Raw genomic sequence first — 25,114 nt, forward strand, 5'->3', positions numbered from 1 at the left:
ATTTCAATTAAAGTACTGTCTTCAAAGAATAGACTTCAAAGGGTATTACCAAATTTTCTGCAGATTTCCTATTCAGTAGTCAGAATATCTATTGTGTGTACAGTACAGCCTGATTCAAATATTGTTCAAGGTATACATTTGCCTAGATGTTATTGTTTAATATTAGAATGAAGATTTTTTTCCCCACAAATTCAGTGATCATGTGTTCTGCAGATGCAATTTTTGCAACAGTATGTTGCATGAAGAAGCAAAATGTTAGTGCAGGAGATAATGCAGCCATATTGTACGCATTACTTACAACCTTTGTGCAGCTTCTAACTTCCAATATACTTTTTTTCCTGCAAATGTGTCAAGTCAATTCTGATATGTTCAGCAAGCACTATACAAAGAAGGGCCAAAGCCTTTTTGCTTTATTTTCCTCAGCAAACTCTTTCAAATTTATGGCCCTTTGGACTTGTTTTATTAAAAGTATACAGGATCCCTGTATTAGTGATGTTTTGATTTCTAACAATGAAAAAGGATAAAATACAATTGCTGTTTAGAAATAAAGTATTATTATATTTGCCTGTTTCAAAAGAACATAATTCTAATTGTTTTTTTTTGTTTGTTTGTTTGTGTGGGTTTTTGTTTTAGTAGTTGTAACTTTTGGATCTTCAATATATAAGTTATAAAATGAGATAATTCTGCAACATTTAGCATTCTTCTAGCAGGCCAGCTGAAATCTATAATGAATATTTTTTTTAAAGGAATAAAAAAAGTTAATAAAGTATCTAATGTTTTAGCTGTGCATGCATGTACAGGAAAGTTCCTAGTAATTTTTTTGACAAATGTGTGCAGTCAATGTCTCTAGACAGCAACCTAATGAGCAAGGCATTCAGCATCAACAGGTTAGCTAATCTCGTGATTGAATACGAGAGTGCTGCACGACTTCAGGATAAATGACTAGGATTAATTTGCCAAGAATGCATTCAGTGTTGTTTTACAGAAAAAGTGAACATGAAATTCAGTCATTGCTTTCATTGTTTTTTTTTTAATTATTTTTTGAAAGTAATCTTTTGTGTTGAAGAGATGAGAGCCAAGATCATAAAGAAACTAGAGACTTCTTCATGCTTTTTCTCACTGTATTTTTTTATTTACTGTTTCTTACTTTGAGTTTCCACATCATGACAAATCACCTATCAGGGTAAACAGGTTGTATGTAAAACCCTTCAGATTTTTTCAATATGTTGTATTCAATATGTCTCACTGTATTATTTCCACAGATCTCTGGGAGTCCTTTCACATACTATCAAGGCATGTTTTGTTGTTTTGTTTTGTTTTGTTTTTTTCCCCATACGTTTAAATCTCTATCAGGACTATATAAATAATACCTCACTATATATACCTATATATATATATGTTTAGCTAGCATGATTTTCCTACCTTGATAGAAAATGATAATAATAAGTATTCTCTTTAAAACAATATAGCCTATTATAATAACCTGTGCACAGTCACGGTTTCTCTAATTAATGACATTTACACAGTGTTATCTATATTCAGTGGTTGTTGTAATGGAAGGACTACCACAGACACATAAGTGAACTATGTCCCAACACTTTCATAACGGAAGTACAGATATTAGTTCAAACTTCTTAACAGGATTTGAGAAACAGGGAACTTTTGTACTATCGTCACTGTTTGCAATATGGTTTGTGACTTTATTAGGAAATACATAAGGACCACCTGAAATCCATGATGCTTCAGTACATGAGACAGAACTCTTGTCATTGGGTCAATTTCCCTTTATTTTCCTTTAGTCCAGGCACATCTTGCATCCTTTTCAGTACAGAGGTATACATTACAAAGAAAAGTGGAGCATCAACCTTCCTCACCATTCTCTTGTTCCAGATACACTAAGAACAGGTTACTAGCAATGGAGCAGATCTAACTTTTAGAAAAGTTCATTTTGCCTACTGTTTGTTCCCTGCCTCCAGTGTTAAGGTTCCTTTTGAATAAGAAAACAGCAAAAATCTAGCCGAAGTCTAGATGAATGATTTTGCTGTTCTCTTTTTCCAAGCATCACACGTGACCAAAATGCAGACATATCACAGGACAAGTATACGTCTGCCTGTGAAATGCAAATAAAATGAACCTAGGTCGTAGAATTGGAGTACATACATGACTTGCCACATGCCTATATTTTAGGAATATGAAGGTCATTACTACATAGGCAAGCAACCTCTGGCTACACAAACCTGTGAGGATGTGATGGTGGTGTACTCTACTGTACTCACTCAGTTGTGTGCATAATATAGAAACTGGGTTCCTCCAGAAGAATATAAGTAGAGTCCGTTCTGGTTTAAAATAGAACAAAGTCAAGGTATCTATGGACAATAGAAAGTCTAATATTGAACTTTTTCAGAGACAGGAGGAGCCATGGGGACAGTGCTTTTGAGTTAAGTGGAAAATTAGTGAACACTTGGTATTTGAAAACTGTGCAAAAAGTTGTGCAGAAGTTGAAGAATTTAGGTAATGTCTATCAATTTAACTTGCATAACTCTGCTTACTTCCTTTAAAATTGTCTACTAAACACTAGGCAAGTCTCCCATATGTATTAAATCTAAATAAATAAACCTTAATCCATTGGTGTCCAACCTTTTGGCTTGCCTGGGCCTCACTGTGTGAAGAGGAATTTTCTTGGGCCGCATACATGTAGGTCGCGCAGAAAGCAATGCCTCCTACTTATTTTTGTGGAAACTACAATAGATACAATGAGCACAGTACCTCTGTTTGATAGAATAAATTCTCAGCTACAAAATACTGTTTTTCAACATAGTTACACCATTAGCTATGCATTTCTGCCAGTGATGAACATTAGCCTGCATGCCATGCTCATCAAAACCTGCACCAGCAGAGGTGACCCTCTGTCACTTGTTGCCACTCCTGAAACATACCACCTACCACTTCGCTGTGCTCACATCCACTGTTTGGTCTCCATAAACTTTCAGCAAGAGTTAATTGTTGTGTCAGTGGGTGCCATTTTTTCTGTGTGAAAGAGTTCAATGGCACCCCTTTGCTTCATATGCAAATGGAAAAATCAGATGCCATTTTGTAAGTCTACTCCTCTGCTGCCATCTGTCAAATGGCAACAACATATAACAGAATATTGGTGGGAAGGTTCAACCTCTACTGCCAATACCAATTATCTGCCTCAGATGTCGTAGGCCAACATAATAAAACAGGAGACATTCATTTTGGAGCAGCCTTCATGAATCGCTGAGGTTTCCTGCTTCGGAGCTGTCCCAGTCAGAACCGCAGTGACTGATCGCGAAGTACATGGGGGTTTCAGTTGATACCTTCATCCAGGGAACCCCGAGACCACAGAGCAGACTGGCAGCTCTCCCGAGAGCAGCTGATGTGAAGTGGGTGTTGCTAGGGCAACGGCTCTGCATCCATGCCCTCTTCCTTGAAATAGCCTTGGAGACAGAGAGGAAGAATCAGGGTGTGTGAATCACATGGGCTGTTCAGACAAGGAGAAACCATAAGCCACCTATTTGCACAACTACACAGGGAGGAAGGTTGTTATCTTGCTGTGAAACAAGTGATTTTCAGGGCAACCCCCCAACAGATCAGCAAGGAGGCAGGGTGGGACAACTTGCCATATAGGAGGGGGCTTAGCACTTAGCACTCAGCATTTAACAGGTCACTTAACTGGTCACTGCCCTCTGGACACACCAAGGTGCAACCATGGTCATCACATGGCGGGGAGCTGCTGCTATAAGGGCCATGAAGACTCAGCCTGAACACATGAATGTCCATGCCACACTTTAGGTCTCAGGCTGCAGAGAACACCTGTCACTACTACAGGAGGGCAGCTGAGATACCACCTGTGTGCGGTGTGAGCAGGTGGATGATCTGCTCAGCCTGGTGGTTTAGCTCCTGGTGGAGCTAAAGGGGGAAGTAGAAAGTCTGAGGAGCATCCAGGATTGTGGGAAGGGGATTGATTGGTGGAGTCACACTCTGCCATCCCTACAGGAAGGTTGTGGGGGAGATGCTCCTCAAGCAGTGGGGGAATCATCTGCTGTCTTACAGTCAGGTGGGAAGGGGCGACCTCAAAGACAGTGAGGGATGGGAAGAAGTCCCTGTTTGGGGCAACAAACGGACTGCCACTCAGCCTGTCCCACCTTCCCAGGTGCCCTTACATAACAGGTATGTGACTCTGGAGCTGGAGGGGCTGGGGGCTGTGGATGTTGGTGAAAGGCCATCTGTGCCGGAGAGGTTGCCTAAGGCTAGTCAGTCTGCTCCCCATTTTGCTACGATGTCAGTCAGGAAAAAAAGAAGGGCTGTTGTCATAGGGAACTCCCTTCTGAGAGGAACCAAGGGCCTGATATGCTGCTCGGATCTGTCCCACGGGGAGGTGTGTTGCCTGCCTGGTGCGCAGGTAAGAGATGTTGCTAGGAACATCAGTTGCCTGGTTTAGCCCTCTGATTATTATCCATTACTCGTTTTCAACATTGGAAATGAAGAGGTAGGCAAAAGAAGTTCTCAGGCGATCAAAAGAGACTTCAGGGCTCTGGGAAGACTTCTAAAGGGATCAGGAGCACAAGTTGTGTTCTCCTCTGTCCTCTCAGCTGGTGACTGGGATCTGCACGAAAGGAGGAGGGTGGACATGCTGAATGAATGAATGGCTTTGCAAATGGTGTCACACTCAGGGCTTTGGGTACTATGGCTTGGGACACAGCCTTCAGAAAGGGGGAATGCTGACAGTGGATGGCAGCCTACTGACTAGAAGGGCCACAAATATTCTTGGGAATAAGTTGGCTAGGCTGGTTATCAGGGCTTTAAACTGGATATGATGGGGTAAAGGGGTGTAGTGGGTGACAGAGAAGCGTGTGGGAATGCTTGGGAAGATGGTAAGGGAAAACCCCAGACTTGTCCTGGAGGTATTAGGGAGGGCTCCACTGAGAAGGCAGCGAGGCCAATAGCCAAGCTGAAGTGCCTCTATACCAATGCGCGCAGCATGGGAAATAAACAGGAAGAGCTAGAAAACCATGATGCAATTGGGAAAGTATGACGTACTTGCTATCACGAAAACATGGTGGGATGAATCCCACAATTGGAATACCCTGATTGAGGACTACAGGCATTTCAGAAGGGATAGACAGGGTAGAAGGGGTGCGGGAGTTGCCCTCTATGTTAGGAAGTGGATAGATTGTGAAGAGCTGTGTCCAAGGAACAGCCACGATCAGGTTGAGAGTTTGTGGGTGAAAATCAAAGTTTGGTCCAGCAAAGGGTATCTGGTGGCTGGGGTCTGCTACAGGCCACCTGATGAGAGGGAGGCTGTGGACGAGGCCTTCTTGCTTCAGCTGCAGGAGGTGTTGTGCTCGTGGGCTCTTGTCCTGATGGGGGATTTCAACCACCCAGATATCTGCTGGTATAGTGGCATGGCGGGTGGCAGACAGTCCAGGAGATTCCTGGAGTCTGTTCAGGACAACTTCCTGGTCCAGGTAATAGTTGGGCTGACCCGAGGTGAAGTCTTGCTGGACCTGGTGCTCACTAATGAGGAGGGAAGCATTAGAATCATTAAGATTGGAGGCAGCCTGGGCTGAAGTGACCATGCCTTGGTGGAGTTTGTGATCTTGAAGAATGCGGGCCTGGCTAAAATCAGAGCTGGGACCCTGTGCTTTGGGAAAGCAAACTTCCGGCTGCTCAAGGAACTGCTGAGTGGGATACCCTGGGAAACTGTCCTTAAGGGCATGGGTACAGAACAGAGCTGGCAGCTCTTTAAGGACACCCTTCTGAGAGCACAACGGCTCTCCATCTCCCAGCAGAAGTCGAGCAGGCGAGGCAGGCAACCGTCTTGGCTGTGCAAGGACTTGCAACTTAAACTGAGAGAAAAGGGGGAAATGTATAGAAAGTGGAAGCAGGGTTGTGTATCCTGGAAGGAATACAGGGCTGTTGTCCATGTGTGTAGAGATAGGATTAGGAAAGCCAAGGCACAGATGGGGCTGAACTTGGCAAGGGATGTGAAAGATAACAAGAAGGGGTTCTACAGGTACATAGGCAGGAGGAGATGGGCCAAGGAGAGTGTTCCCCCTCTGGTGAAAGGCAGTGGGGAGCTGGCTTCCTCAGACATAGAAAAAGCTGAGGTACTCATTGAGTGCTTTGCCTCAGTCTTCACAGGTGGACAAGCTTCCCATGTCTGCCAGGACCATGAGCCTCTAGGTGAAGGTGTGGGGAGTGGGTTTTGTCCCACTGTAGTGGTGGAAAAAGTCTGAGTCCTCCTCATGACACTGAATGTGTATAAGTCCATGGGGCCAGATGATATCCATCCCAGGGTTCTGAAAGAGATGGCTGGTGTGCTTGCCAAGCCGCTCTCCATCATATTTGAAAAATAATGGCTGTCTGGTGAAGTCCCCAGTGACTGGAAAAAGGGAAACATTACTCCTATTTTTAAGTAAGGAAGACAGGAAGACCCAGAGAACTACAGGCCAGTGAGCCTCACCTCTGTACCTGGGACGATCATGGAGCAGATCCTCCTAGGAGCCATGTTAAGGCACATACGAGATAAAGAGGTGATTTGAGACAGCCAACATGGCTTCACCAAGGGCAAATTGTGCATGATCAATCTGGTGGCCTTCTATGATGGACTGATGACTTTGGTGGACGGGGGAAGGTCAGTGGATGTCATCTACGTGGACTTGTGCAAAACCTTTGACATGGTCCCTCACCACACCCTTCTCTCTAAATTGGAGAGGTGTGAATTTGAAGGATGGACTGTTCAATGCATTGGGAATTGGCTGGCTGGACGCAGCCAAAGGATTGTTACTAATGGCTCTGTGTCAGGGTGGACACTGGTCAGAAGCGGTGTCCTTCAGGGGTCGGTCATGGACTGGTGCTTTTCAACATCTTCAACAATGACACAGATGATGGCATCGAGTGCACCCTCAGCAAGTTTGCAGATAACACCAAGCTGAGCAGTGCAGTCGGTACACTGGAGGGAAGAGAAGCCATCCAGAGGGACCTGGACAGGCTGGAGAAGAGGGCCCATGAAAACCTGATGAGGTTCAATAAGGCCAAGTGCAGGGTGCTGCACTTGGGACGGGGCAATCCCAGGTATTCATACAAACTGGGAGAAGATCTCCTTGAGAGCAGCCCTGCAGAGAAGCACTTGGAGGTCCTGGTAGACAAGAAGCTGGACACGAGCCAGCAGTGTGTGCTTGCAGCCCGGAAGGCCAACTGTGTTCTGGGCTGCATGAAAAAAGGGGTGGCCAGCAGGGAGAGGGAGGTGATTGTCCCACTCTACTTGGCTCTTGTGAGGCCCCATCTGGAGTACTGCATCCGGGCCTGGGGCCCTCAGTACAGGAAAGATGTGGAGCGCTTGGAGCGGGTCCAGAGGAGGGCCACTAAGATGATCAGAGGGCTGGAGCACCTGTGCTGTGAGGAAAGGTTGAGGGAACAGGGCTTGTTTAACTTGGAGTAGAGAAAGCTTTGGGGAGACTCACTGTGGCCTTCCAGTACTTGAAGGGAGCATATAAACAGGAAGGGGAATGGCTGTTTATGAGGGTGGATAGTGATAGGACAAGGGGGAATGGTTGTAAATGGAGACAGGGGAGGTTTAGGTTAGATCTTAGGAGGAATTTTTTAACTCAGAGGGTGGTGACACACTGGAACAGGTTGCCCAAGGATGTTGTGGATGCCCCATCCCTGGAGGCATTCAAGACCAGGCTAGATGTGGCTCTATGCAGCCTTGTCTAGTGGTTGGCAACCCTGCATGTAACAGGGGGGTTGAAACTCAGTGATCATTGTGGTCCGTTTCAACCCAGGCCATTCTATGATTCTGTGAGTCTATGAAGTATATAATATAGTTAATGTATATAAGTAACAAAACTTATTTTAATTGTTAATATTTTTATTAAAACAGTAATTAAAAAGAGCAAAAAAGCCCATAAAACTAGTGGGATGTGCGACCAGGTTTTGTGAAACTAACACAGTCTGATTCGATGGCAGTGGTTCCAATTCTTAGTGTATTCTCAATATTAGAGATATTTTATTAAAATTTGCTGTTCTGTGCTTCATTCTTGACAATAATTGTTCACAAATATGCAAACTCTACATAAGTAATGACAGGAATGACTGTGAAGTGAGGGACATTTTTCTCTTATAAAAGTCTGGTAAAAAGACATGATCAGATTTTTGAGTTGAATATCTGATTGCAAAGCTGTACATATCACTTCAAGAATGTACTGTCGAATGAAAATGGAGTTGCAAAAATAACAAAAAATCAGTGTTTTTCTGGCAATCTTGAAACCTATTCTCAAATTCCTTTGCCATAACAGAAAGCAAGGTTACATTTTTTTTTTCTTTTCTCAGAACCATGTTTAGCCATTATATCAAAATTCATACAATTGTTTGCCATACCTTGAGCTGGCACTGCACTGTGCCCTCCTCCCTTTGCCCTGTTTTCAGCTCGGACAGTGCTAATAGCTCACTGATGGGTTGGTCATTGCCAAGAGATGGATGCATGCCCAGGGCTGGGCAGGGCTGCTCAGTGGGACAGAGCCACCACCATGATGGCATGGGTCAGGGGGTGGCCACAGAACGGGATGGACCAGACTACAGATTGGACATACTTGCCCTAATTAGTAATCCATAATTAGCCTAATGGCAGTCAAGACAATTTGCTATATTCCTTTTTAATGTCATGGATATGTTTTTCTTCCTTCTCCCTAAATGCTGTGGTTTAAAACATAAACACCATATAGCTGTTCAGTTGTTTCACTTGTGGCAGAGAGATGGAGGAGAAAATAGAAAAGAAGAGTGCAAGAACTCATGGATTAAGATAAGGATGGTTAAAAAAGAAAGAAAAATATGGGGAAAAAAAGGAAAAAAAAAAAACGGATAAAACTAGTGACAACAAAATGGATGTACAGAACGTGTGGTGCACAGTGCATTTGCAACCACCTGCCCAGCTGGTTCCCGAGCAGTGGTACCCCCCACAGCCATCTCCCCCAGTTTTATTGTTCAGCGTGGGGTCATAGAATATGCATTATCCCTTTGGCCAGTTTAGGCCAGCTGTCCTAGTCCTGTTCCCTCCCAGCTCCTTGTGCCCCTTTCTGATTCCACTCAGGGAGGCAGTACCTGAAGCTGAAAAGTCCTTGACTCTGTGTAAACATTGCTCTGCAATAACTAAAACGTCAGTGTATTATCAACATCTCTAAATCCAAAACACAGCATGATACTTGCCACGCTCAAGAAAATTAACTCTATCCCAGCTGAAACCAGGACTTGATAAATATTTATTGAAAAAATAAAAATAAAAGAATAAAAAAGCACCACTAACAAGAAAAAAATCAACAATGAACAACGTTTAATTATTTGTACATTTAAAGAGGAGATAATAAAAATATACAGAGTCTGGAACAAGCAAGATTAAATCTTTCTGGGAACTGCTGAGATAGATATAAATAATTAACTAAAAAAATATAATTAAATACAGAAATAAAACAAATGAGATGGGGCCATGTTTTCTTATTCAGCTGTGTATCTAAACATTTAAGAGGAAGAGAAAATAAATTTCCCCAGAGAATTTAAAACAAGTGATGTTTGTTCCTTCCCACTGCATATATCTTAATTTCTTCCAAACTGAATTCCGTAAGTCTATGTGCAGCTTCAGAGAGGCTAAAGGGTAACAGAAGGTGGATCACAGCAAAATGCTATGTGAGTTCTAGTAGGAAGGCTGAAGATGTTTCCATATCTTTCACATAAATTCACCTTTTGGAGTCATGACCCATTTATGCCAAAGTATGTTACAGCCACAGCCTTTCATGATATTGCAACATTCCTGGATAATAGTAATGTTATTTTAGGCTTTTAGAGTCTAAATACTTACTCACCGTGGGCTGATTTTCTATTAATAACTAAGGGATGAATTAATTGCACCAACAGTTATGTTTTTCCATTGACACAGTCTTACTGATAAGTATTTTTCAAAGAAATATGTGTAATAGACTACGAGTATGCCATTGATGTTAATAAAAGAAATGTATGATTGCACACAAAATTCCCTTGTGAAAACAAAGAGAACAACTGGCTTTATTGCTGTGAGTCTCCTGTGCTGTTGCCGTCTATGACTAAGTACACAGGAGGAAAATAGTACAAGCATTGGGTAAAGTAAAAATCACAGTTTTGCTTTGTTTTACTATTTGTCTTCTGCTAAAATTAAAGAGAAAATTATTTTTCACGAAAAATTTTTGATGAACAATATTATGCTTTTACCAATGATGAAAGTTTTCAATCTGAGATATTACAAAACTGTCTTTCTTGAGTCATCTGTAGTTATAGTCATGTTGTGTTACATTACTTTGCGTATGTTACTAAGTGAGCAGTCAGATTCAAATTGCAAATATTCAGAATTTAACCTATGAAGGTTAATATAAATTGTTTATATGCAGTTGTTTTTTATTTCCTCAATAATGAGAGCATAAAAATTATATGGGCATTATTGGAAGTAAAGCAATATCTTCTAGACAGACTAGTAAGTCTTCTAGATTAACTAGAAAGGCCATTTTAAAGTCACAAATAACTATGTAGCTAAGTGTATTATCCATAACACACAGCAGTAGCTAGAATGAGACAGAGCTTCTAAATACCTTTTTACTTCTATAGGCAACACATGATTTTATTTACTTATTCATTTATTTTTAATAGTGATGGGTAATACTGGCTTTAAGATAGAGATACGTTTAATTTGTAAAAGGTGAGTAGTCTGCCCTAACAAGATGGTGTTTACAGGTATATTAGAGATAACTTTTAGTCAGTGAATGGGAAGAAACGTCGACCATACATCAAATTATTATTATTATTTTTAATTTAGAATATTTCTAGAGGACTTATCAATGGAAAATATCAAATAAATAAATAAATAAACTAGAATGATCTCTACGTTTCCAGGGGGAAATGTCAATGTTTTATATTACACTGAAATTAAATATATATATTTATATATATAATATATATATATATATATTAACAGCAACACAGACAGGAAGAATGGCATGCCATGTTTAAAGCCTTGCTCGTGATAGAGCCATACTGTATTAAAAACAAATCTGGAACCTGAGCATGTTCACTACAATTATCATTACCCAGCCTCCATAACATCTGACCTTCCCTAAAGGGAAATATTTTCCTTTTGTTAATGTACTGTGTTGCACTGCATTTCCCATTGTCATTGGCAGCATATTGATTTAATATCAGGTTAGAGGATTAGCCATAGCAAATACAAGTTGGACATACTGTATTTTGTATAATCTTTTACAGATGATCCACTGGGAGAATTAATAGAATTTCATGCAACTCTGAAATTGCTATTCCTGTTCCAAAGGGCACTGATGATTTTTAGATGCTGTACTTTTTAGTTGATTTTCTCAACCCATCTTCATCGAATACAGAGAGATACTGAACGTTTCCAGTATTTTTGCATTAGAGATGTCATTGGCAGCAACAGCACTTTTGCATATGCATCAGTTTGGCTCTAGTGCAGATTTTTTCCACATTGGACGCCTACTGATGTGCACTGATTTAACTTCTAAAAATGAAACTTAATTTTGTGTAGCTTATAAGTAGTCCCTAGTGTGTCTTGGCTCCAAAAAGCTAATATTTTTCAGACATAATCAGCAGCAATAGGTAATGTATTACCATTAGCTACGTTAGCAGAGGGTTTAAAAAAATGAAAGGTTGAAGGAGGAAGTATGGTGCAGAAATTCAATAGAAAATGTAATATGCTTTTAGCAGCTTCATACTATGCAGTGATTTTAATATAAAATTACATGTCTGTGTTACACTAGAATTATTCTCCTTGTTCATTCATGGATATTTAAAAAACATAAAAATATTTGTTAGCCAAGGACAATAATATTTTAACAGTAATTTATTTTAAACTGCTACTGATAATACAACCAATCAACACATTAAGTGGTGCCAACATTGGCATCTTGCTAAATGATCTCTAGACTTTGCACTGAGAGTGCATCTTTCAAAGATAAGTCAACAAGAGCAATCAGAGCAGAAAATTAGAATTTGGTATCTTAGAATTAAAATACAGCTAAACTAAAGTTTTAATTGGGGTGATCTAAAAGGGCACCTGATATAATGATCTCTTTCATTTGTTACTAATTGTTTATTCCTGATGAAGAAGAAACATGTACATGAATGTAGTTGAACTGAGTAAAGATGGCAGTTGTTTTAGCAGCTCAATTTTATGGTCAAATAAAATGTATTGCAAGAATTTGGGAAAAGTATTTGAATCTTTGAAATTATTTGACAACGTGCTTTTAATCTACAAGTACTCTTTGTATAATTTCTCTTGATCAGCTTTTTTTCATTCGTGATTTGGATGTATTGTGTGTTCTAGTGAGGTGAATTGGAGGAGGTTAAAATACTCAATCTTCCAACATAAACCAGAGGCAGGTGAAATATCTTTGTGTTTTAGATATTTTGTTCTTTTAAAGAAGTCTGCTAAAACTGTAATCATATTTGTAAGCAAATTTTTTTTTTGAGTTACTGTTATTTGATATTTTCAAATGTGGTCCTATTCTTTTGTAGTGTGCATCATTAAAGTGACCATATGGTCCTTGTAGTTGTAAAATTTTGAGTTCTTTCAGCCGCTGTGAAGCCGCTGTGAATACATTGAAGTATAATAAAACTGCAAAGAATTAAATCCTCAGTGAGACAACACTTGAGGCAACAATTTAGTTAAGAGTGAGGATGAGTGAGGATAAGAACAGATTTAAAAGAAGAGGTGGAAGGATACAAATTTCAATGGTAGGCATTGACATTAGGAAGGCTAACAAGAGAAGGGTGCATACTAACACTCAAGAAAGTGCTTTTTTCCATTTTCAAGTATCATAATACTGGCTTGTTTTGGGGGGAGATATTTAAAAAAAATAGTTTAAAAAATAAAAAAATAGAAAAAAACTTGAAACTCGGAATTTAGTTTAGGAAATGTTCTTAAGTGGTGAGGGAACTTATGAGTTGGAGAACATAATTTTGTGTCTGCAGTATGCAGCTCTGAAACTGGGTCTTGATTATAAAATTCTTATCTTTTAACTTTCCTAAAATAACTACCAGCAACTTTTTCAGTCTGTCTTCTTGGCATTGTTTTGCTTCATATCAGCAAATCCCTCTTGGGTCAAAATAGATCTATGGCTTTCAGGTGACTTGCCTAGGATATAGAAGAGTTAGGTTCATATCCATGCAGGTTCATATACACCTAGCCATGCTTAATTATCTGCTATGTTATGCTTCAAGTGAAAGAGATGAAAGTGTAGAGTCAAGAGCCCGATGGCCAGAATTCTGGAATATGGAATTCTTTATTCTTTCTATATTTATTTCTTTCAAGCCCGTTTCCCCTCCTCTTTTTGTACTTTATTAGTGTCCTAATTATCTAGTTATTAGTTACGCCAAGATCTGTCTATTTCCTTGCAAAAAAGAAGGAACTGTAGAATTAAAATTCTCAAGAAAATAAGAAAATAGGCTGAGTAATTATTTCCTGATGCAATAACCACAAAAATGTAGAATTTTTTGCCAAACATACCAAGTCAAGAAATTAAGAGGTCATCGTGCTTTGCCATCTGTTATGAGATAACAATTGTACAAGATCAGTAATGTACTATTTAAGAGAGAAAGATCTTCCTGCTTTGTGAGTGTCCTCTACTTAACAACTTAATCATCCTCGGAAACAACATGAAATGTAGTATTAATAAACAACAATAAGGAGTTGTACTAGAGACTAAATTTGCCTTTCTTCAGGTGATAAATAATGAGACTGACAATTCATTGTCGATGGGACAGCACTGGCAAGTGGCTTATATAGGCTTGTTATCTTTTATCCTCTATGACGAATAAGCCTATACTTATAACATTTTCGTATTAGTTTTACAAATATTTGAAGATCAGCTTGCATTTTCTGTGAAAACTTGACTCTGCTTTTGTAAAGATTTTTTGTCCACTTGTTATAATTTACTCCAGTTAACATTTGCTCTTGATAATTGGGAAACTTTGAACCAGTAACAGGATTATTTATTTTGTAAAATCTCACATGACTAATCAGAGATAAATAATAGAAGTTATTTATTATGTCATCTGTTGTAATATTCCTCAAACATTACAATATCTAAGGTTTTTTTGTTTATTTTGTTTTGTTTTTTAACAGGGTCTACTAAAGGTTGCTATAGACAATGCTAGAGCTCAAGAGAAACAAGTCCAACTGGAAAAGACAGAGCTGAAGATGGAGCTCTTCAGGGAACGAGAACTGAGGGAAACACTTGAAAAACAGTTGGCCGTGGAGCAGAAAAATAGAGGTATCTTAATAAAGCAGACATAAATACCTTGTAATTTTTTTTCCTTAGGAAACCTGATTTTGTGTCAAGCATTTGTGTTTCATCAAAACTTTTCTCCAACACTGCTGTTAAGTACAGGCTGACTGCAATGCAGGAAGTTTTGCAGTCTGCCTGATCCTAAATTTGCATAGGATCTGTATGAAATTTAGTACAAGCACATTCCTTTTTTTCTGCATCTGTCTTGAGTATAACTTGTTACAACATATCAGTAATACACAATGCAAATGTAAACACAGAAGGTGCAGTTATGGATTTTGGCAGGTTGCGACCATTATGAAAAAGGATAGCTACTTAATGCAAACAGAACTTTGTCAAATTTTAGTCTCTATGAGGTCTTATGAATTCATCTCTGTTCTTATGTGGTAGAGTCATATACTGCATATTTAGGCAATCTGTATGTAATAAAATATGAAGTTAATAGTAATGTGTAAGCCTTGTATAATGCAGCAGGTCAAACGTTTTTAGAAGGAACAGCTACGGTTCTCCTTGAAAAAGATTCCACTGTAAAGCATATAAATGTCAAACATTTCTATGATTTCATGTGTGTGTATATATATGTGTGTGTATGTATGGATGTATATATACATATGTAATTAAGATATAGCACGCCATTCTAAAGCATTGATGAAAAAGTTAAGACAGTTCACTCTTAACTATTTGCATTCCATACATGTTCCCATCTTGCATTATAGCTCTCCTTTTCTCTATATGTATGTCTTGCCCTTTAAAAGTGTCTAATTACATTGCAAGGTCCAGATAACCTATGGGTCTAGCTTGCTCCTTAACACGAACAGCAGACATGGCAGATGCATATTTTTGCAGGGTTAGAGTTACAGTACTCTTCTTGTCCAGCTTAGCTTTCTGTAAATCATCTGAAAAAGGAACCCCAAGAACTCTTGGATTTACAACCAGTATCATTATTCCTTTCACTAACATTGTACCTGTAAGTAAGCATTGTAATCCTATTTCCTGCCTTGACCCTTTAAAAGGAAGGACATTGTTAATTTTCCTTTTTAAACTTACAAGAAAAACAATTATCAAAACTGTGTAATGAATTGTAACTTTGTCCACAAATGACCTATCTTGCTCAGTATGGTTGCAATAGTTACACTTCTAAAGAAGTTTTCTAAAATGGCTCATTTCTTCACATCCTTATCTAGCTCTGTCTCATAATGCCTCAATCATGCATCCCTTTTTTAGAGTTCGGCAACAACACGCACAACAGGAAAGGTATAGGTGGGGACTCATCTGTCTATAATTGAGTTTTGCCATGTAGAAATTAAACACACTATTCAAGCGAATAACATAAATTCCCTTCCTTTCAATAAAGTGATTCCTGCGTCCTGTTCTGAGATAGGTAGGTGAGGTCAATTACACTGTGAATAACTCTTTCTCTTCCTGTTAGCACTGGAAGGAATATCACTGACTAAGCTGGACTAGACACATATACTTTCAGCAGGTAAAATTTGGCAAAATGCATTTTGCTTTAAGTTGTATTTCAAGAAAGAGCATGTGATAGTCCTTTATTTTGCTTAGGACAGTGAAATAATTGACAGTGCAATAATAATAACAATAATTTTCTGCACTATGCATTATCTGCTTCTTTTATATGTATCTTTTTAATGACAATATTGCACTGGTAAAAGAGTCAAACCAAAGAGGAATGAATCTGAGCACTTAATGGTGTAATGCATAAAGCAAATGTGATGAGGATGACTGTCTCCACTAGTGGATGCTTCTATACAAAATAAAGTAAAAATAACATATTATTATTTACAATGAAGAAAGCCAAGTAGGAGAGAAAAAATAAGACATAATTACTTTGAGAATTTTTTCTTCAATTGAAGACAGAAATATACACAGGAGACTTTGCCTTGTATAAGTTTTAGTTGACATTAGTTTTCCAAATAGCAAATGTCATGTCTGAAATAAAGTTTCACATCTTAATAGAAGCATGAGCAAGATGGGAGAAGTGTACCACATCCCTATTAAAAAATATTCTGTAAAAAAAGACTGAAATACCCTTAAAAATCTGCAGCACAGAAATATATGCACACTGTCATACACAGGTTGAAACCCATTAGGTAAATGGGATCTTCAGCATTAGGCAACCGGTATCAATGCCTATCTTTTGCTAGTCATGTTAACACAAGTTAAACATCTTTATAGGCAGGATATCTGAATTTTTGAATTTATTTATTTATTTATTTGCCATTTTGGGGAATGTTAAATCCACTGCTGCTAATCTATGTTCTACAGTGCTGCTTATTTACTGTATTGTTTCCTTCCTTCTTTGTAAATATTCCAATTAGTGATTCCTAAGGCTGTAGGATGTGTCTCATCAACCAGTGAAAGTAGGATAATCTCTCTTCTGTGAGCAGCTACACAGTAAGGGCTTGCTAATTCTGGCTCTGACTGCTGTAGTCACATCTATGATGTGTCAGCCATGATGACATTTTAATTCAGAAAGCAACATATGTTTCCTTCTCATTTATTGCAATCACTTTCAAAGTACTTATAATGAAAACATTACATTGGTGCAATGATTCAAAATGTATTTAGTTTAGCCTTTGTATAGATACTGGCTGTTCTTTGATTGTATAAGATTATATGCCTGAAAAGTAGTTTTACTTTACAAAATGAGGAAGTGCCAGAATTTCTAAGTCTTACACGCTAATGATGTAGCTATTCTCACTACAGGGTTTGTGCTAATGTACATTTTCTGTCTGAACAGTTCTGTATGGCAACACAGAAAAAAAATCTAAGACTAATCAAAAAGCTCTTACTGTTAGCATATACATTAAATAGAAATAATCATGATGGATCCCTTTAAAACTTTCATGATTTGCATTCTGTGAAATTTTCAGCCATGACTATTGAAAATGGAGACCGAACTGGTGGACATGTATTTTTAACCTTTCCAGCACTTTTCCCTAAACAAGATACAAGTGGTTACTTTGGATAAGGTTAAAGGAGCAGATAAAACTTAATAGTCAAGCCTAGTATCACCTAGTATCTGGTTTTGGTAATGCTATTTCTGTAGTTAGTGTAAAAATAACAGATTCTCTAGGAAAGGATTATCCAGGAATATCTTACAGTAAATGAGCCTCTTACATGCATGTCTCTGAAAACCTTAAAAGTAAAAAGGGTTGGAGCTTGGTTGCACAGATAATATGCTCTACAACTTTGTATGATTTCTTTAGAGGATCACTTTCACTTTTATTGAGTAGAAAAAAAGAAAAAAGTTCACATTACTCTTTTCCACTGAAGATATAATCTGTGATATATTCCTTCATTCAGGGAACATACAAGTTGTATTTTAGTTGGAAGTTGGAAGGAATTGTCTGGTAACATAAAAAATAGTCATGATCTTTCTTTAAAACCTATCTTGTATGATTCATTTACATCCTGTTCCTGCAACCATTTTCTTTGTAGAATATGAACAGGAAACAGGGACAACATATACTAAGTTAGGGTTTTCTGCACTGAATTTTTATTTATTACTTTCCTAATATTTTCCCTTACATTTGAGAAAGCAAAGTAACAATTATTTGGCTTGGGGATCTGGCACTGTCCAGTTGTTTCTAATATAAACGGTTTGGAATGTGTTCCAAGATTTTCCAACTTACACTTTCACAAATCCTCTTTTGTTTATTAGCAAAAGTAGCATGGTATAGAGTGGTAGCTCTTCAGATATCTATGTGTGAATCCAGCATATTTCAGGTAGTTTAAATAGATAGTGTGTAATTACACAATTTATATGAATTGTTAAGTCATGTTGTTTCTTGAAACTCTTAATAAGTAATTGCATGGCCAAGTTTCAGATATGAATTTAAGTACACTGATTTTCTTCTTTCTAGCAATAATTCAGAAAAGGTTAAAGAAGGAAAAGAAGGCAAAGAGGAAATTGCAGGAAGCACTTGAATTCGAGACTAAACGACGGGAGCAAGCAGAACAGACACTGAAACAAGCAGCTTCAACAGATAGTCTCAGGGTCCTAAATGGTAAGAAGCCAGCTTTTGCTTCTGTGTCATTAATTTTCAATTTAAGTGTCCAAAGAATCTTGTTTGTATGAAATTTATAACATGGTGGGAGGGGGGACAATAAGGAAAATGTCTCTCCTTTCTTTTGTTCAAGTGGTGCCTCTCTCTTTTTTGTTTTGTTACTTTATATACCATGTGCAAATAAATTCACTGGAGAGAATACCCCAATGAGGACTATTTTATACTACTAGCTTGAGAAGTCATTTTTTTTCCTTTTCTTTTTCTTCCTACCTTTATGCTTGAAAAATCTATTGCTCATTAATCTCCCTAGTCTAACAAAAAATTGTCCTGGCCTCTGGTCATTGTTCAACATTAAAAAAAAACCGACAAAGGTTGATTGTATTGTAATTCAGCTTTAGAGTAACAGGTTGTAAAAAGGGCTATAAGAATCAAATGAAATATGTGTCAGTCTTACCTTTCTATGCTTCTAGACTCTCTGACCCCAGAGATAGAAGCTGACCGCAGTGGGGGCAGAACAGATGCTGAAAGGACAATACAAGGTAAGAATTTGCAAAAGGCTATAAATCTAGATCTTGCTATATGAGTTTTTCCTCAGCTTTAGACTGCTATTCAAGCATGTAGCCTACCATCTGGGCCACATCAAAACAAGTTCAAACAAGGTCAAGTTCATCTTGCTTGTTTATAGGAGAGAATACATACCGTGGTGAGAGATTTTCCTTAAATTAATAGATCATTTCTGTTTATCTTGTGCAATTAAAGAAGAATAATTAATTTGAAGCAATATAGGTTTGAATCTCAGACGTGCTAAATGCAGTTTTTGTGAATATATATAGTTACATTTAGGATAACTATTTTTAAAGGCTGATTTAAAACAATTTGAGCCTTTCAACTATACAAATGGTTAACAGGTAACATTCAAGGCAAGATGAGAATTTTGTAGCTAATATTCAGTGGCAGTTACCGAAAGGTGTGTTTCAATAAGCTACTGTGGGCATTAATGATGAATAAACTGTTTATTCACTTCCTGGATTTTTCATTTACCACATCCCATTATTTACAGTTTAATAAAACAAATCTGCTGAGTAAATTTGTACATGAAATACTAAAGAGATCCTTATTACTTCCCCTGTGAATCTGAATGTATATATATTGCAAGCACCAAGATACTAGTAAGGAACAAATTTTTAAGATAGCATTTGTGTTACAATGTCCTCTCTAGTCAACAGTCTAATTCTACTTACATGAATACTAAACAGCAGAAACAGCATTTGTTTTCAATTGTAAATGAACATGCTTTTTTACGAAGGCAAGCCTCAAATGGTTAGCTCCAGTAATCACACTCAATTGCCTTTACTTTGCATTTTGAAGTCAATCATCTTAACAGTATCATTTGACATAATCTGTGTGTTATTTAATCAATTTTACTGACTCCTAAAGAATTGTTAGTAGTTTGCCACAAGGAGGCCGTGACAACAGGATAAGATGTCAACAGTCTTTAAAGGTATTGAGCATATACAAAAAATGCAAAAGGGGCAATAAGTTCTTGTGAGGGACAAACAAAAACATTTAGATTTAAATTGCATGTTCTGTCTACAAAGTTAATGGCTCAGAAGTTGAAATATGCCAGTTTGAATGTTGCCTGGGAAGTAGGTACAGGTTATGACGTTACTGTTCCAGAATCCTGCTTCTCTGACAGAATGTATGCCTAACTCAAAACACCATTTGATACATTCTTCTAGTAAGAATCCAATCAACATGCTCATTTTCTATAAACCATACCTTTTGTTATTTTGTTTGGTGCACAGACAAGCTTGTCTTCGGAGAAATTTCTTTGGAGTCCATTGTATTACACTGAAGTAACTGAGTTCCTTGCAAACACTAATTTATTTATATTCAGCCCATTCCTGCAAGGAAGCAAAGTTTGAAGTATTCCCATTTTAAACCTGGGAATCAGAGTCACAGGAAGACTGAGGTGACAAATTGCTTTATGTGTTCGCTGTGTTCAAATCACTGTTCCCATTGAATTCGGTTTCCTTTATGAGCTGAGATATTCAGAAGATGAGAACACATAATTACAAAGTATTTTGGAAGTGTGTATTCTAAAGGATTTATCCCAAACTGCATAGGAACAGAATTTCTGTTTTTTAACCAAGCTATTCTCTGCTTATGCTCATTTTGTACATTTGCATTTCTACAACAAATGAAACCAAGGTCTTAGAGACAACATTCTCAATAATGATGAGTTCTTCTTGATTCATCTGTCCAAGATGGTATGAGGAAAAAAAATAATAAACTCCACAAAATAACACTGATGGTTGTTTAGTTAAAGACTGAGCCATGATGATCATTGTATTGGATCATACTGCAAAGGCAACCTTAGTTCTGACATTTCCTGTCTCTGCTTTCCAGTCTTAACATATAATTTAAATAATGCTGTTTTTTTGGTGGTTTTTTTTAATTTATTTTTTATTTATTTTTCAATATATTCAGTTTAATCATCGTATCAGATTTTGGAACACCTAGGTCTACAATTGGGAACAGTGTAACGTGTAGATTTACAACACAGTATGTAATTGCAGGAGTTTATCGTCTTTGTGGATCAATTTTTTTGTGGAGTGACAGTTTCAGAAATAGTTATTAAGAGATGAGTAATGCTAAGTGTCAGGACTCTTTGTATTCAGTTCCACTACAGGAACGAGGATTCCCTTTCCCTTTTCTCTGTGTCCCCATTAGCATGTATCCCTGTTACTCCTGTACCTCCATTTTCCAGTTCCTCCTCGTTTCTCCTCATTCTAATTTCAGTTTTTGTCAGTGGCTGTTCTCACTGTCCTGTCTCTACACTTCTCCCCCCTCCACTAATTTTCCATTCCCTAAGAACCCATTCTTCCACTGTTCTCTTCTGAACTAAGTTTCATGCCACCCTAATTATTTCTTCTATTGCAAAATCTTTCTCCTGTATGTGACCCTTTTTGTTGCCTTCCTCTTTTTTCCAGTGGTTTTTAGAGCCTGCTGCACTCCATTAACATTCCCTGTTAACAGCCTCTCCTGTTTGGTAACAAGTTTTCCAGTATTTATTTTCCATTTCTCCTGCCTCCCCATCAGGCTCATGTTCCCAACTCCTCTGTAGACATTCTGTTTTCTCTTCTATATCTTCCTTAGTATCAGCAAAAGAAGAATTGAGAGAAAAGGAAAGACAATTTCTCTCTTTCTATTTCAATATTTAGTATAACAAGTAGTTTGCAGAAATGAGGATAGAGAGTTTCAGTGAAAGAACTTCATTCAACACCAGGATAAAGCATGCTCACTACAGATGGACTCTTTGGAGAATTTAGTTGCAAAACTGTACAAAATCTTTCCTCCAGTGGGTGATTTTTTTTTTTAACTCTCACAGGGATAACAAAGAGCATGTCGTTCCAATTTTTGAAAATTTCAATTATTTCTTTTCATTTTATCTAATAGTGATATTTACTATAATTCTGTATGTGCAATAGAAGAATTATTCTATAGAATACGCAGTATATTATCTAATAAAGAATGTAATATTTCATTAATGCTTTCAGGTTCTGGAAAAATATGCTTACTAGGGAAGTATTTATGCCTTCCTTATTCCTCTAAAATATCTCTGTTTATATCTTCCTGTATCAAAGCATATCTGGGGTAATAACAGCTCTATACATAATCATGATACATTTTTTTAAACTTACTGTATTAAGTGTGCTATGCAATTCTATAACTGAGCAAGCAAATATAGCTGCAGTGTTCTGTGGGGAAGTAAAATAATTGGAGTATCAAGTATAATTTCAGCATTTTAGAAAGTATTAGGCAAAGAGGATAGTATTTTAAAATAAAGATTTTATCTACTCTTTATTATAAATAACAGGATTTTTGTTGATTTGGATCTATATTTAATGTTAATATTGTAATGGTCACTTTTGTTTGCAAGGAATAGGACTAATTTAAGTGTAGAAGGTAATTGCATTTATCAATAAATGAGGTGTGTTCTATTTTTCATCCTGTAGCAACTTTCAATGTGTTCAAATTCTTTTTTAGTTCATATAAAGCCTTGTAAAAGGGAAAGATATTCAGAAAAAGGAGTTTGAAAATGAGTCTGTAGAAAGAAGCAATAACAGATATTATAGTTTTTTTCTAGGTTTTACTTTGGTTTGTTTCGATTTCTTTTTTTTAAGATTGGATAGCCAACATCTTGCCGAACTATCCATAAAATACTGAAAAGTAATCATAAGAAATAACTCAAATGTGAGTCTCAAATATATGTAGATATTTTTAACAGATGCAGATACTAAGTTATTAGGAACTGGTTTAGACTCTAGTTTTAAATGTTTTCTTTCTTGCTTTTGTTTCAATTTATAATAAAGCAGATTATCCTCTTCTCCATACATATTGTAGGTTCACTAGATGCCTATGCCTAGCTCCCAATCCGGTTTCCCAAGATCCCCTCATCCCACACAAAAAGGTACCATACAAAGATAATGTTTACTTTTATATACTGTTTTGTTACCAGACCTCTTACTAAGCACTTAGAACAATGACATTTACTGCTGCTCTTACTTTCCTTTTCTTTCCTCACTGATTCTTTTCTTCCCCATCTGCTTACCTATCATGTATTTGTTTGCCGATGTTATTTTTTTTCTTTTCCTGTATAGATTCCACATTAATTTTTTTGTGTCCTAATGATTTTCTTCCCAAATCCTATACATTTGTAATCTTTATTCTATGTAATAACAGCTGTTTTCATGTATTGTCTAAACTCATCCAAAAAGTTCTGCTTTACGCTGTCTTCCCCACTGGCCATTTCTTTAGTGTGGTGTCTCTTTCATGTTTTCCTTTTCCCAAATTCTTCCATTTTAGTTCTTTCTTTCCAAAACTGTTCTGATAAGAACAGGAAGCTTAACCAGATTCTCTGTCTCAGACTGTTGTCTAGCAGACTGATCTTCTTCATTTATTTCCTGTTTTCTAGGGAGTGCTTCATCCAATAGCTTTTCTGCTTTTTTTTCCAAATTCTTCATATTCTTATTCCAGTTTTTCTAAAGCCAGATCCCTCATTCTCTGCTAACAGCCTCTTCTTATACTGCTCAGTTCCCATGAATTCTCATGCTTGTTTTTTTTTCCCTAAATATCTCAGAAGACCCTTTGCATTTTGCATATTCTCTGAAGTTATCCTGTCTATTCCAGTATTTCAGTTTTTCCCTTTCTATCAACTCTCCTCTAGCCCTCGTTCCCTTTGTCCTTCAATCAAATTTTATACATGAAGTCCTTATTCTCTACAGCTATACTTTCTCTTTGTAGCGGATTATCGGTCTTTCTCTTTACTCACTTCATCCCTTAGCAAAACGAGCTTTTACTAAGTCCTTTTTTTTTTTTTTCACCTTTATCCTAGTTCTGCACCTCTTCTGTAGGCTGATATTAAGAATACAGTTAGGTATAATGTTAAATGGCTTCAGAATACTTGTTCCTCATGTGAAAAAGCCACACACACACACAAAGGAAAGTTTCCAGGACCACCTGTTCTCCATTCACAGCCTTTCTCAAACTCTTTATCTCACCAGCAAACAAACAGAGGTACTTGTTTCCTCCTAGAAAGGACAGGTCAGGAAATAGAAATGTTTAGGAGATCCAGTAGCAGGGAAAAAGAGCTACTGCAACTCAGCATACTGACTGCATAGTCCTCTATTGAAATTACTTTTAAGATCAATGAAGACTACAGGTGAAGAGAAAGAGATTATAATTTAATTTTGCATATGCCAGGGACCTGAAGGGTACATTTTGCTGCCTAAGTAATAGGAAAATGCTGCCCTGCAGCTGCCCTCAATGTTAATAACAATTGCTTGGATACAGTTTCAGTCATTTGTCTGAAAACATAACCTAAATTGTTTTCTGCATTGGTTTGAGACTTGCTTAATCTATTTTTCAACAAGCAAAATCAGTGTAATAATCTCAGCAAATTATAGTCTTTGATGCTTTCTTGCTATGTTTGTGTTTGAAAGATAACTATCTGAAGGACTTCCACATTGAAAAGGAACTTTCAGTTATTCCGTGAGCCTTGTGTACGCAGTTCTATTTCTGATGTAAAAATCTTGACAAAAGCATGTCTAAATATGTCATTTTATTTCTTATGAGATCACAAACTTTTATTGGAAAAGGCCATTATCAAGACTGTAAAGTCAAGCATTCCAAAATTAGGAAGTGGTAGAATTAAGGTTGTCTTCCTCACCTTTGTTCTGTCATCTTTGCATATGCATTATGATATAACCTTTAATTACGTGATTAGATACTGTATTTTGCACAGTATTTCATTTAGTGTAGAGAACGAGGATGGAGTTGAATAAACGGATATCTATCTAATATTTTCTTTATCTCCACTACTCAGTGTGTTCTCATGCTTTAAGTAATACCTGATTTATATACAATATTTTTGTCACAAGACATCATCCTTTACAGAAGAGGTATGGAAGATTATCTCAATTTTCTTAATATGTTAAATCTTAATTTTAAAATTTCCTAACAGTTGAATGTTTTGCTTTACCTTTGGATAATGTCCTAGTATTATAGGTGATCATTTCTTAGGGTTTACTTCTTTACAGGTAAACTAGAGAGTCAGAAGTTTCATTGTGAAATGATGTCTGATGAGCTTGTGGATGTAGTAGGACTTGAACCTTTAGTTTCACAGTGATATAGCAAACAAAGAAACCAGTAAGCTGTAATACA

At 37.4% G+C, this 25,114-nt stretch overlaps 1 protein-coding gene across 7 annotated transcripts in view; it reads left to right on the forward strand.

The window, feature by feature from the left end:
- DACH1 (dachshund family transcription factor 1) overlaps positions 1–25,114 on the forward strand; it is a 369,319-nt gene that overhangs the window by 312,028 nt on the left and 32,177 nt on the right. For 4 of the 7 annotated variants that reach the window (XM_015275195.4, XM_015275204.4, XM_015275226.4 and 1 more), the window contains 3 exons: positions 14,198–14,345; positions 18,245–18,388; positions 18,859–18,927. In XM_015275195.4, coding sequence (XP_015130681.1) covers positions 14,198–14,345; positions 18,245–18,388; positions 18,859–18,927 — 361 coding nt within the window. Of the gene's footprint in view, positions 1–14,197; positions 14,346–18,244; positions 18,389–18,858; positions 18,928–22,795; positions 22,863–25,114 lie in introns of all 7 variants that reach the window. The other 3 variants (XM_015275212.4, XM_015275219.4, XM_040697618.2) reach the window with 1 other exon arrangement.

The sequence above is a fragment of the Gallus gallus genome, chromosome 1 (genome assembly GCF_016699485.2).
Source record: "Gallus gallus isolate bGalGal1 chromosome 1, bGalGal1.mat.broiler.GRCg7b, whole genome shotgun sequence".
Lineage (NCBI taxonomy): Eukaryota > Metazoa > Chordata > Aves > Galliformes > Phasianidae > Gallus > Gallus gallus.